The sequence below is a fragment of the Macaca fascicularis genome, chromosome 5 (genome assembly GCF_037993035.2).
Source record: "Macaca fascicularis isolate 582-1 chromosome 5, T2T-MFA8v1.1".
Lineage (NCBI taxonomy): Eukaryota > Metazoa > Chordata > Mammalia > Primates > Cercopithecidae > Macaca > Macaca fascicularis.
This window is the reverse complement of record NC_088379.1, coordinates 161,691,679-161,705,098: the sequence shown is the minus strand read 5'-3', so window position 1 is coordinate 161,705,098 and position 13,420 is coordinate 161,691,679. Positions and strand designations below refer to the sequence as shown.

The window sequence follows — 13,420 nt, the reverse complement described above, 5'->3', positions numbered from 1 at the left end:
GGCAAGATAAAACTCTCTTCTATGATGCAGTATACTTAGCTTCCATAGAATAAGCTTCACAAAGACAAGAATTTTCTCTTGTTTTGTTTATAGTGCTCGCCTCACAGGTTTTTACTTCTGTTCATTTGTTTTATTTTTATTTATTTATTTATTTATTTGTTTGTTTATTTTTATCTTTTTTTTTTTTTTTTTTGAGGCAGAGTCTCACTTTATCACCCAGGCTGGAGTGCAGTGGCCCGATCTTGGCTCATTGCAACCTCCACCTCCTGGGTTCAAGTGATTCTCGTCCCTCAGCCTCCTAAGTAGCTGGGATTACAAGCGTGGCCAACATGCCTGGCTAATTTTTTGTATTTTTAGTAGAGATGGGGTTTCACTCTGTTGGCCAGGCTGGTCTCGAACTTCTGAACCTCAAGTGATCCACCTGCCTTGGCTTCGGGAAGTGCTGGGATTACAGGTGTGAGCCACTGCACCTGTGTGAGCCCTTACAGGTTTTTAGATAAATACTTGTTGAATGATTTAATGGACATGGTGTAATATTATCCTTTGATTGCTCCTATATAGATATGGAGAAGTTGATGGCATGTATTAGCATTCGAGGGCTGCCTTAACAGAATACCACAGAGTTAAACAGTGGTGCTTTAAACAATGGAAACGTGTTTTCTCAAAATTTTGGTTGGTAGAAATTGAGATCAAGGTGTCAGCAGGTTTGGTTTCTTCGGACATCTCTCTCCTTGACTTGTAGATGTTCATTTTCTTCCTGTGTCTTCAGATGGTCTTCCCTCTCTACTATGTCTGTGTTAAAATGTTCTCTTACGATAAGACCACCAGTCATATTAGATTAGGGTCCACCCTAATTACCTTATTTTACTGATCTCTTTAAAGACCCTGTCTCCAAATACAGACATTCTGAGATACTGCGAGTAGGACTTTAGTAGAATAGAAACTTTGGGTGAACTCTAATTCAGCCCATAACACAACATGTATCTATATTCATTTAAACATTTTGGTATCAGTTTTCTAAGCATGGGCCTGTTTCCTTCAGATTTTTAGGACCATAACTGCTTCTATTTATAAGCCAGACATGCCTTTCTAGGATATTTGATTTCTTAAAGAGCAAGATAAACTTCATGTACTCTTAAAATTATATATATATGTAGAATGATACCACAGTTGTACCACAGGGCAGTGTTTCCCAAAACTGATAAGCTAAAACAACAGGGAGAGTTCATAGAAAGAAAAAATAGAGCTCAGTCCCATTATAGCCTTACTAAGTGGTTTATTATATTTTTGAGGCTCTCTAGATAATTTTGCTGAAGCTGCATTGGACCCTCTTGTATCTGACAATTAAATAGAATTTGTAAATGTAAAAGCTGGCAAGAAACTTGAAGGTCATTGACTTTAGCTACCGTATTTTGTAGTGGAGAAAACTGAGGCACAGATAGATTATGCAATTTACTCAAACTCTCTTCCCTACGTGTGAGTATCTCTGGGATTTAGAGTCCAGTCCCTTGACTCCTGATCATAGTTCTCTCATTATCATGTTGTCATTCAGGGTAACTTTCATCAGAGAATTTTAAAGACCCGATTTTGTAATGGATCCTTATCTCATAGAGCTGATATTTTAGAAATATACTGTTTGGCAGGACACTTCATCACACAGATTTTAGATGCCTTTTCTGCTCTTTGACAACCTGTCCTTACAAAGTAATAGACCTGAAAGGGTCTAGGCTAGGGCCACACCATCACCAAGGTTGTCATTACTGCCCTGCAGGTGATAACACAGAAGCTTTTCTCTGGCTGAATAAGGGTTGTGGTTTAGTTGTCTACATTGCAGAACACCAAGAAACTCTGCTTCCTGTTTGTATCCATTGCTATCCACTAAATTGTCTTAGCACAACCTATAGCTTAAAAGTATACCATCATATTTTTATAAAGAATAAAAGACATAAGAAACAGAGAATGTGAAAATCCAATTCAAGTCAAGGCATATTTTGCATATTCTAACCAGTTTATCAGCCCAATCATAAGTGTTTTTAAGTATCAAAGGTATTGTTAGAATTTTCTGGATACTAATTATGGGAGAAAATGCTATTAGTCTGTAATGACCAGTAGTACTTTGTTAGAGAGAAAAGGAAAACTTAAAAATTCAAAGACATTTTTTTGTAACTTCTTTTTTTCGTTGCTCCCCCTTTCTCTCTGAGAGTCCCTTTAAACCACTTAGAAAAGCAGAACCTTGAAACTGGACAACTCGGCTGTTCCTTGAACCAGTGGGTGGAGGAACAGTCATGAGAAGGCCCTTAAATAGAAGCACCACTTCCCCTGTTCTGTCCAGGGACTGATTCTTTGAATCCCAGGAACTTATGTTCATTCTTCTTTCCTGTTTTTTGGGTGGGGACCACTGTGTGTGGGGTGTGGTGGGGAAACAGTTGTCTTTCTAAATTTATCAAATTGTAATTTAAATATTTAGAAGCTTAGCGATTTATAACACCAACTGATCTATACATACAGTAACAGAAGATGCTTTTCTCCCAACCTTTAACATTTGAGGGGAAAAGTGTGCAGATTGCAGATACTTCACTGGACCCAAGGTGTGCATCTTTTGTTTGCCCAGTATTACAAGCTTATCTTGTTTTGCCTTCTTTTGTATTAATATTTTGAACTTCATCTCAGCAATATTCATTTCAGTTAGCACTTTGTATTACTTCAAAAGAAATGCTCTGTTCAGAGAATCTCCAACAAATTGGAAGCAATATAAGCCAAATCATTCTTGGATTACTGTCTAATTGAAATTAGCCTACATAACAATTATATTTTATGTTTAAAATACACATCTGCACTCTGACGATTTAATAATGTACACTTTTTGTATTAACTTGCTAGCAGCCACTTATTTTATCTGTACAGATTTTGAAACTTTCCATTTGTAATAATACTTATTCTTTGACTATTACTGACCCCTTAACTTTTACTTTGTAAAACATTTATATATATATATATAGGCTTATATTTTTGAAATATGCAAAAATTTGCTTTAAATTTTTACACTATAAATTTAATCAATAGTAACTAAATTGGCTAAATTAAAATTAAAACCTTTTTCAGATCAGTGTTCTCTATATCTCTAATAGAGTTTTCAGTCATAGTTCTGTCAAAGCAATTTTATGTTCTTTTGGCAATTATAGAAAACACTGGGTAACAAAAACATACTAGATTTAGTGTCTACTCTCAAAGTTTAAAAGTCTAATGGGTAGAGCAAAAGCATCATAAAATAATTAGAAAATATCTTAGTCCTAATATTTTAGCCAGATCCTTGACATTATTGAAATTAAGTCTTTAATAGTAACCATTGTACTCTCTCTCTCTCTCTCTATGTATATATATATGTACTTACACATTTCCATGTATCTTTGCTTATCTTTGTGTATCCTGTAACATCATGTCACAAACCTCAAATATACAAAATAAAATTTATTTAAAAAAAAAAAGATGAAAGGGGTAACAGCTGAGTGGAGACTTGGAAAGTACACATGAGTAATCCAGGCAAGGAAGGAGGCCAGACATTGTCATTCCGCTGTGCTTTTCTCATAATGCACACAAAGGCCCTGGAACACTGTAGTTACTCAATAAACTTTTGTTAAAAAAAAAAAAAAAAAGGATGAAATCATTGTTGGCCTAAAGCTGCCAAGTTCATTTCTGCCAATTGTACTCTGTAAGAATGTTCCCCAGTGGGCAGCGGGGCACCCACAAAGCCAGGAGCCCCATGAGGGTTGTGCCTGTCCAGAGAAAGGTACTCCTTTTCCTAGTTTACAGGGCAGCTTCTGCTCTTCAAGCCAAGTGCTCACAGAGCAGCCCACAGAAGGAGTCTCTTTCCAGTTGACCCAATGGAGATAATATGGGACAGTGATGACCCTGTTGTTCCAAGTTTCATGGATGAATTGGATTTTTGAAAGGGTCATTGTAATGGTGAAGATTTATGATGTAGATCAACAGGGGGAGAGTTTTTGCATGTGGGGTATGGGGGCAGATTTAGCATAAGTTAAGGTACAAAGTCTGAGATGATATTATGTGTGCAGTAGTCAGCGAAGAGACTAGATTGATTGGAACAAAATGTGCATGTCTCTGATGAGTAGCGGATTAGAGGGGAAGGTGAGCAGAGGTCAGTTTTTGAGGACTCTGAATGCTGTGTAAGGAATTTGGATTTTATCCTCCAGATGAGAAATCACATAGGCATTTGTCCAAATTCATCATAGGATCAGTGATATCTTATTTAGTAGATTAACCCAGGATTATGCAGCATAGAACAAAGGAGAGAGAAATGATTAAAGGTAGGGAGATAAGGTTAGAAGCTGCTATTTATAGTACGTTTTTAGTATCTAGCCCAGGATGGAAGTAATGAGAATGAAAAGGAAGAGCCGATGTGTTAGTGTTTCCCTATACATGGGCATTTAGATTGCTTCCAGTCTTTCTAATCATTGAACATTTCCATGTGCATAAGTGAAAGAATATTCAGTGCTTATCAGTTACATCAGCTAAAGTGTTATGCCTGTGTACACTAACTTCTGCAGGCAGAGCAGAGGAATTCCAATTTAATCACATCCTCAGTAATCCTTTTTAAAATTCTTGCCAATCTCATCTGTGTGAAATAGTATCCCTTTTTCGTATGTGAAATAATATCTCTCTTTGGATTTCTCTGATAATGAAGTTTAGCATATTTTCGTATGTTTATTGACCATTCAAGCTTCTTGTCTGGAATTTGCCCATTTTTCTGCCATTGCCTTTGTCCTTGTTTTTGTATATTCTGGATACTAATCTTGTGACAGTCACATAGTTTGTCAGGGTATTCTCCCAGCGTCTCTCTGATCTCTTAATCTTGTTTATTAGACATTTTATATTAAGATATATTATAGGCAATTTATTAAGCTGATCTTTTATGGTTTAGGCATTTTCTATCTTGATTAATAAGTTATTTAATGTCAAATGATTTCTACGTGTATTTTGTTCTAGATCTTTGGGTTAATTATTTATTATGCAATTTTTAATTTATGTGACACTAATTTGCATAACTACGAGGTAATTTTTCAGATGAAGGAAAATGAAGAGTGGAAAAGAAAAGGAAAATTTGATAAACTGTATTATAGTTTTCACTCTAAGTCTGTAATTGAACCATGAAGATATTTTTAATTTTTTTATATGACCAAAAGATACCCACATCCATCACGGTTTGTGGTAATGAAAATTAATGCCTTTCTCATTGATTTTACAGGAATTCTATCAGAGTTCATCTTCGTGAAGTCTTTGCAGAGTAGTTATTTCTAATTGAATTGAACACAATTTTCCTTCGCACATATTTCCAGCCTTAGTCTTTATAACTTCTTGCATATGTCCAGAAGGAATACATTGTCATTTTTAAAACAGTTAACATATGATTCATTTTACTTTCAGCAATTCACAGAAGCTGTGAGTCCTTCAGTGTTACCCCCTTCAGCTTTGCCACTGGACCTGCTTAATAATGCTATAACTGCCTTCAGTACCTTGGAAGACCTTATTCGGTATCTTGAACCAGATAGATGGCAGTTGGACTTAGAAGATCTATATAGGCCAACTTGGCAACTTCTTGGCAAGGCTTTTGTTTTTGGAAGAAAATCCAGAGGTAAGCTCCCTCTTCAGATTAGAACCTCATTTAATTTTTTTTAGCAGCTAATGTTTCAGATTCTTCTGCCACAGCTTAGTTTAAAATTCATCAGTGATGTATTCAATACATTTTCTTATCATTTGAGCATATTTATATGTTGAATAATAATGTATACAAAAGGAGGAACTTAGTTATAACCCAACAGGAATATATTGAAATGGATACTTCTGAAAATTCCAGTTATATATTATCTTCAAAAATATCATTTTGACAAAGGCCTTCATTGCATTTTACAAAAATCATTGCTTACTCAAACCTAATACTTGGAACATGCGGATTTCGGGACTCAAGAGAAATTATCATAGCTGCAAAACCAGGTTGGGGCTAGAAAAAGGGGATGCTCTACAAAAATGTTTGTCTGCAGTGTCTCCCATGGGTCAGTATTATATCACTTTGCATTTTCTAAGCCTAGACACTTCTAAAAACTATGAGAAATGGCAACGACCCAACATAAAGTAGAATTCATAGTTTTCAAGGCAGGGTTCATAGCAAGAAAACAAGAACCTAAAAGAACCCACACCATAATAATTTTTAACTATGTAAATTTGCTGTTGAAACAATCACTTTTGCCCATATAGGTGTATCTTTCTCTAAGAGTGAAAGTGCTGTTAATTAAACCTAACTCTACATGGCCAAGAAATTGGAAATAATTTTAACTGAGTTTTCTGTAAGATTACCTAATTTTTTTTAGTAACATTGGAATTGGAAAGCATCCGTATCAGACACAAATGAAAACGTATAGAAATAACCGTTTAATTACAGTGCACTCAAAATATCTGTTTTAGTCTGTCAGAAATATTGAAATCTACAGCTTTGGAGAATGCAGTGACAGCCTAGAGAATTTATATGAAAGGAACAACGTTCAGTTAATTTGAGCCATTTGCAAGGGCAGATTGCACCAGACATGCTCTTCTAAAACTTGTCAGAAGGAAACCCGATTCCTGCCCTTTCCTGCTCTTAAGAGTTGCAGCTTTTTTGGATCATGAGCTTTAATCTCAGCAGGTCATGTTCAGACTTGCCCAGCCCTGGTATTTCGCTATGCCAACAGACGTGGTTTCCTTTTGGCAATATTTGAAATCAGTGTTCAAGTGCATGGGCAGCCAAGTCCTGTCCAGATGCTGAAAGCTGTTACATATTTATAAGATTTGATCTTGATGAATAACTTGATGAATAACTTACGAGCAACACTTCCCTTCCCTCCCACTTAGGAACAGGAAGATGAAGATCTGCAAGACTAGCTGAAACATCCATGAATAGAGCCCTTGTTAGCAAATTTGAAGTTGATTATCATGTTGATCTGTGAGAAGCAGGGGCAGTGAATCAGGTTCTAAACTGAGATCTAGTTTTTTGACAGCTGATTTCTGGATTTGAGCCTAAAAACGTCCCTTCTAGCCAAGCCTTTATGCCTGAAAATATACGCCTGGTGCTCAAAGATTTGGCCGGAGGCTAGCTTGCATTCGAAAGCATCGGAAGCTGAACCAGATCTTTCAGATATTCATTTAACACTTTCAAAATTGAAGCCCTTTGCAGTTTGCCAAATTTATTAACTTTTTAAGCATGCAGTACGTGTGAGAAAAGCAGTGTATATTTTTGGAACTTTACATAAACTAAAATACAGGTGTGGGATAACATCTATATAGACAAAACTAACTCCCCTCCTGAGAGTATCTCTACAAAAGAACAGGAGTAAAACTTTTAAAAGCTTCTAATTAGACATTGAAATAGATTTCCCACAGAATAAACATCACAGTGTTACCACATTCATCTTAGAAAGACCACCCTCAGATTACTTTACAGTAATAGACTATCTTTGGACTGAATCTCTTAAAAGAATGAACAACTAACAAAGAAAAATATGACTGTTTTTTGTAGCAAAACTTATTAATGACATTTGCATTTAAAAATAATGATTTTGGTTGGTGATGTGCTCAAAATCGGCATTCTTTAGAAAAATAAACTAATACCCATATTTGTTTTCTTAGGAGATAATTATAAAAGGAAAAAAGTCTGAAGACCAACTTTTACAAATATTTGGCAGAGGGAAACTTCTTTAATATTATAGTTAAGCTATTCAGAAAGTATGCTTTGGTACATTATCTTTCTTTTTTTCTTTTCCTTTTTCTCTTTATTTTCTTTGCCTTTTCCCCTCTAAAAGTACTATACAATGTTTCAAGAATATATGACATATGACTTATTTTAACGAAGCTTATATGCATTTGAAGACTTAGCAATAGGCAGCATAAATTTCAAATATGAAATGCCAAATTTAAAATCCTTAATTATATTTTTAGAAAACTGTGGACTGCATTCATGCTTTCCTTTTTTTTTTTTTTTTTTTTTCTTTCACTTTCTTCCTCTAGTTCAGGGTTTTCATTCATACCTTGCTACTGCTACAAAAAAAAATACTGTATTTTCTAAGTCAAGCTTAACTAGTACTTAAAAAGGGCTTTTGACTTTTGTGTCAAACATGATAAATGAGTGGAAGCTAAGTTAAAAGTGTGTTTAAATTTTCACATTGTAGCAGGTATCACAACTTAGTTCACTTGGGAAATCTGTCTAACCTTTTATTGTGGTTAAGTAAACATTTTAAAGGGAACATATACAATCTCATTTTCTGTTGTCATGAAATAACATATTTAAAACTGCTTGACATAGATGAATATGCTTTGAGAGCTGAGAACTTCTTCACTCACATTCTTAAGAAGTATAATTCTTAAATAAGCATTGAAAACTTTGGCAACCAGATTTTGTGTTTATGCATATTTTAAGTCTTCTTCCTCCTTACCCAGGCATTAAATACTAGAGAAAAGATTCAAATAACCCCAAAAATAGTTTTAACAACAAAAGAGGAATGTGTACATATATATACTATTAGAGCAGCAAAATGAAACCAGGTAAAATATGTTACACCATTTAGCATAATGAGCTCATTACTTTTATTAGGGATAAGCTGGCCTATTCAGGGCATTTGAAAGAAGGATTTGCTCTTAAATATTGAAAAGTTTTGCTTTCACAGGATCATTTTCAGATTAAAAAGAAATCTTTCAGTAGCCAAAATAAACAATGACTTTCCCTTGAGTTAGAAAAATAATTTTTTAACTGAATAAGGTGTTGAAATGGACTCATTGAATTAGGATTTCTTTGGTGCTTTCCTATGCTTGACTCAGGTTTTGGTCTATCATATAGTTTACATACATTTATAATTTACAATTACCTATGCATAATTTTATAATACATTTCTTAAAATACTTAAATTATCAAACACAATTAAGACAATTTAAGTATCAAAAACACCTGGTCACATGTATAACAAATCCAAGAAAATAAGCATTTGATTCTTAATTATCTTGTCACTTAAAAATTAATAAAAATTAGCTTTTAATTTAAAAAAGTGGATTACATCATGATTATTTCTACTTGAAGCCATCTTTAACCAGAAAATAGTTTTCTTCTTTTTCATTCATGTATATGTTATCCATATTAGTGGAACGGGTACGTTTATTATATTTTAGATAATGTTTCTAAATTTTTTAAATTTAGGAGAAAAAAACCTGAAGGAATGTATGTTATCTGAAAGTATTCAATGTCATTTGAATTGCTTTATTTGAATATTTCTAGGGAAAAAAATAGGCAGAGATATAAGGCAGAAAATAAATTGTATTAGAAGTGTTTATCCTAATAGTAATTACCTACTATTCATGTGATATGTATAAATTCACATTGAACATGACATGTTATTTTGATACAATTTTCCTGAGGCAGAATCATTTTGTGGTTAAAAACAATGGTTCTTTGAGGATTTACTGCAACAATCTGATGAAAGAATATTTTGCTTGGTCCTCAAAAGTAGGTATTCTTTCATAGAATAAAGCATAAACAGCATAGTTAACCAGCTTGCTAAAGGAGTAAGCAGGGGTTATAAATTAGATAAATTAAACATTTCTTCCACGCATTAGCAGGGGAGGGATAGATATCTGAAGGAGTTTAGTTTAGTCTAAATTTCCAAGATGGGAAATCATTCAATGCATTTGAAGCATTGCCTTCCTACAACTTCTGCTCTTATAAAGTATGTCCTTTTTATTCACTCATGGTCTACACAACTGTCTTCAAATGTGCATTTTCTTCATGCTTTTTTTTATATTTTATGATTCTTATTGCCATAGAGATTATAGAAAGTGCTGTTGGCACATTTCAATAAATTGTTCTTCACTAATTGTATCAGCCTAAAATCCTTTTAAGAATTATATTTGTTTTTTAATCAAAGCATTCATCATTTTGCATTTTATTCTTCAGTGTTCTCCATGTCAATTTTTTTTTTTTTTTTTTTTTTTTTTTTACTAAGGTTAAAACGTGTGGCCCTTTTTGTCTCTATAAAGTTTCCTATTTATAGCTTTCAACTGTTTTGTTGGCTCTGTTCTTAATATTACACAATGGCATCTCTTTACTGGTTGCTAAGTCATAATGAAGCTTTGTTTACTATGAATTAGAAAGTCCAATTTGCAGTTATATATCTCTAAAATCTACTTACAATAAGAGGGGATATTGTTATGGATATTGCTCATGAAATAACGTAAGATTTCTTTATGAAAAGAGCTTAATGAAATACATCCAGGCTTAAAGCATCAGCATCTATTTTTCTTTGTTCTCTTTTATGCCATATAGTGGTGGATCTGAACCTTCTAACAGAGGAGGTAAGATTATACAGCTGCACACCTCGTAACTTCTCAGTATCCATAAGGGAAGAACTAAAGAGAACCGATACCATTTTCTGGCCAGGTTGTCTCCTGGTTAAACGCTGTGGAGGGAACTGTGCCTGTTGTCTCCACAATTGCAATGAATGTCAATGTGTCCCAAGCAAAGTTACTAAAAAATACCATGAGGTAGGTATACAATTTTCTTTTTTGATTTCCTTTGGGTATTTTATGTCTTTGAACAAAACAGTGAATCTGAAATGCATTTATGTTTGGAAAAAAGATGTAGTATTCATGGGGGAAAAAAAACAAGGTTTACAAATAGTTTATGCCTTTATTTTTTAAAATTAGCACCTTTAATTAAAATTCCAGATATTAGGGATTTAGAAAGATTATTCTCTGGTAGTATAACATGGGTGGTCAGTGAAGTTTTTGCCTCTCATACCAAAAAAAGTGTTTTCTGAGGGAAAAAAAAAATGAGTAAAGTTTTTCAACTTTTAAACTTTTCAAAATATGAAGGAAAAATATTTCAAAGACAAGCTCAGAGATAAATTATTGTCTACTTTGGAGAAAGGAGAGCTTTGATATTTATTTTTCTACTTGGGGCAACAGAGACTCCTAAGATGACATATTCATAATTATAGTAAACTTTGTATTATTCATGTTGCTTCAAATAACATGTTAAACTTTGTATGGATTTTTTAACCTTTCATCTCTTTATTCTCTGGAATGAAAGAAAATATAATATGGCATGTTAGTAATTATTGTTTTTTAGGACCCTGGGAACCTTAGAACTTGTACTCTTAATGTTTTTGTTAGTGACGGAGTCTCCCAATTATATCCCAAAACCTCCCCCACCAGCATCATATAGCATCATTCTATCAGGAAGCCATCCTTCCTGATGAGTCAACTTTAATTTCTATAAAACATTTACATTAGACCAAGTCAAAATCTGCCTTTCTGACATCATTTCAGTATGACTGCCTTTCCTTTCATTTTTTCCTTGAAATAAGAATACAGAATAAATATCTATCTAATAAATAAAATGATTTTTCGTATGCATCAGGATTTCAGTGAAATCCTTAATGAAGTGAAAGCCTAGCTCTAGAGTGGAAACAGGGTCCCTTGTCTTCACGAATCCAGTGCTTTTTTTTTCCACTTTATCAAATGCCAACACAATATTGGTGAAGGGCAGGAAAATCATGTCATAGGAAGTGTAGTTTATGAAACCTTGCATGTTTAGGTTACCTAACAGATGAGGGTTTCACTGAAGACTTTATGCATATGAAAAATCATTTTATTTATAAAATATATATTTATTTCATGTTATTTTATTTAGTGGAAAAAATTAAAAGTCATGAAGTAATTTTTAAATGAAGCCAGAAGGGCAGATTTTTATTGGTATAATTTAAAGGCTTTGTAAAATTTAAAGTTGACTTTTCAAAAAGGATGGTTTCCAGACACATGAATGGTACCTGATGCTGCTGGAGGAGGAGATGGGATATAATAATTGAGGAAAACTAAAAGATACGGTAGCATGATAATGTTATTAATAAGATTCTTCCTTTTTGTATCAATCACCAGATTTCTTTGGGGGAAGACATTTTAGCCAAATAAATATATTTTCTTAATGATTTTTCTGAGTCCCACATAAGAATTTTCAGAAAAGCAAGTCAGGAACTTTATATATATATATATATTTTATATATATATATACACACACACACACACACACACTTAGATGTCGTATCTTCCTTGAAATGCTGGTGTCCTACCAGTCCTAGCATGACTAATTCATCCTCAGCGCATCTGTAGGGCTTCAAAGATACTCTATTAGAGAACTTTTATTATTTCAAAAATATTGTCTATTTTTGTTTGTTTCTATTGAATTGAGAGCTGAGGAAATCAAAAGTCACATTACAATGTAATGCTTGAGAACACAAACTCCATAGCTAGACATCCCAGTTTTGAACCTAACATTTGTTTGCTGTGTGACTTGGAGCAAATTGCTTAGCCCTCGTGCCTCAATTCCTCATCTGTAAGGTGACTCTCCAACCCTCATACTCTACCGTGAGGATTTAGTGAGTTGATATTTACAAAACACTTAGAATTAAGCCTGGCAGTTGTCATGCCCTTAATATATATTAGCTGCTCTCTCACTCGTCTTTGCTTTTTCACCGTGCCTAGTCTTATTCTTTGGTTATGGTAAATGATCAATAAAGATTTAATGAATTTTGTCCTGAAGCAGGAAAGGTATTCTGGCCAAAAGATCTACAGGATACTCTGACAATAGTAAACTATTTGTTCCTTTTTCTCTGTTCTTACTCGGCTTAATAATTTTCATCTTGTTTATATTTTTACGTATTTAATAATTTTTAATGAAATAATAGTTTATGTTATTACATTAGGTCTGTTTGTTTTGCACAAACGAACCTAAAAAAATATACCATTCAATTGCCTTATTCCAGTACTGAATCCCTGTTTCCAGTGCTCTGTGGTTCTCAAAAGTTCAAGGTCATTTTGTTTGAATGTGTTGAGCAGTGGTCCATGAGCATTTGTTCCTTGCTGGTTCTCTCTGTGTCTTATCTACTATCTTCCAAAATCTCTGGCTCAGCTTCTTCCTGGACATTCCTTTTTGTGAACTTACCATTTTAATTTCAACCTCTCTGTCTAAATTTTCTGAGATGAACTTTAGCCCTGTTTCTTTCCTGGTGGCATAATCTATGTCCTTTTCCTCTTTAATATTGTCTGGGACCTGCTGACCATTTTCCAAGTCTACTTTTCTCTTCCAAAGTCAAAACTGTCAAAACGAATTAAAAAGAAGAACACTAAATTGTGTCCTCCACCATTAGAATTTCTTATACAGGACTTACATTTCTAGAACATTAAGAGATTCTTCTGCTATTTGTAAATCTCCATGAGCATCAGCAAACAAAGACAGGGGACTTTGATTCAGCAAATGCATCTTGGCATATGCATGCTAGAGGAAGCAAGGATTGCAACCTGGCCTGACTCTTAGGACCATGTATGGTGGCCT

The 13,420-nt window shown here is 34.0% G+C and overlaps 1 protein-coding gene across 2 annotated transcripts in view; it reads left to right on the top strand.

Moving 5' to 3' along the window:
* The window catches only part of PDGFC (platelet derived growth factor C), a 220,025-nt gene that overhangs the window by 203,213 nt on the left and 3,392 nt on the right, over nucleotides 1-13,420 (top strand). For both annotated transcript variants that reach the window (XM_005556154.4, XM_074040670.1), the window contains 2 exons: nucleotides 5,443-5,650; nucleotides 10,355-10,572. In XM_005556154.4, coding sequence (XP_005556211.1) covers nucleotides 5,443-5,650; nucleotides 10,355-10,572 — 426 coding nt within the window. The remainder of the gene's footprint in view (nucleotides 1-5,442; nucleotides 5,651-10,354; nucleotides 10,573-13,420) is intronic.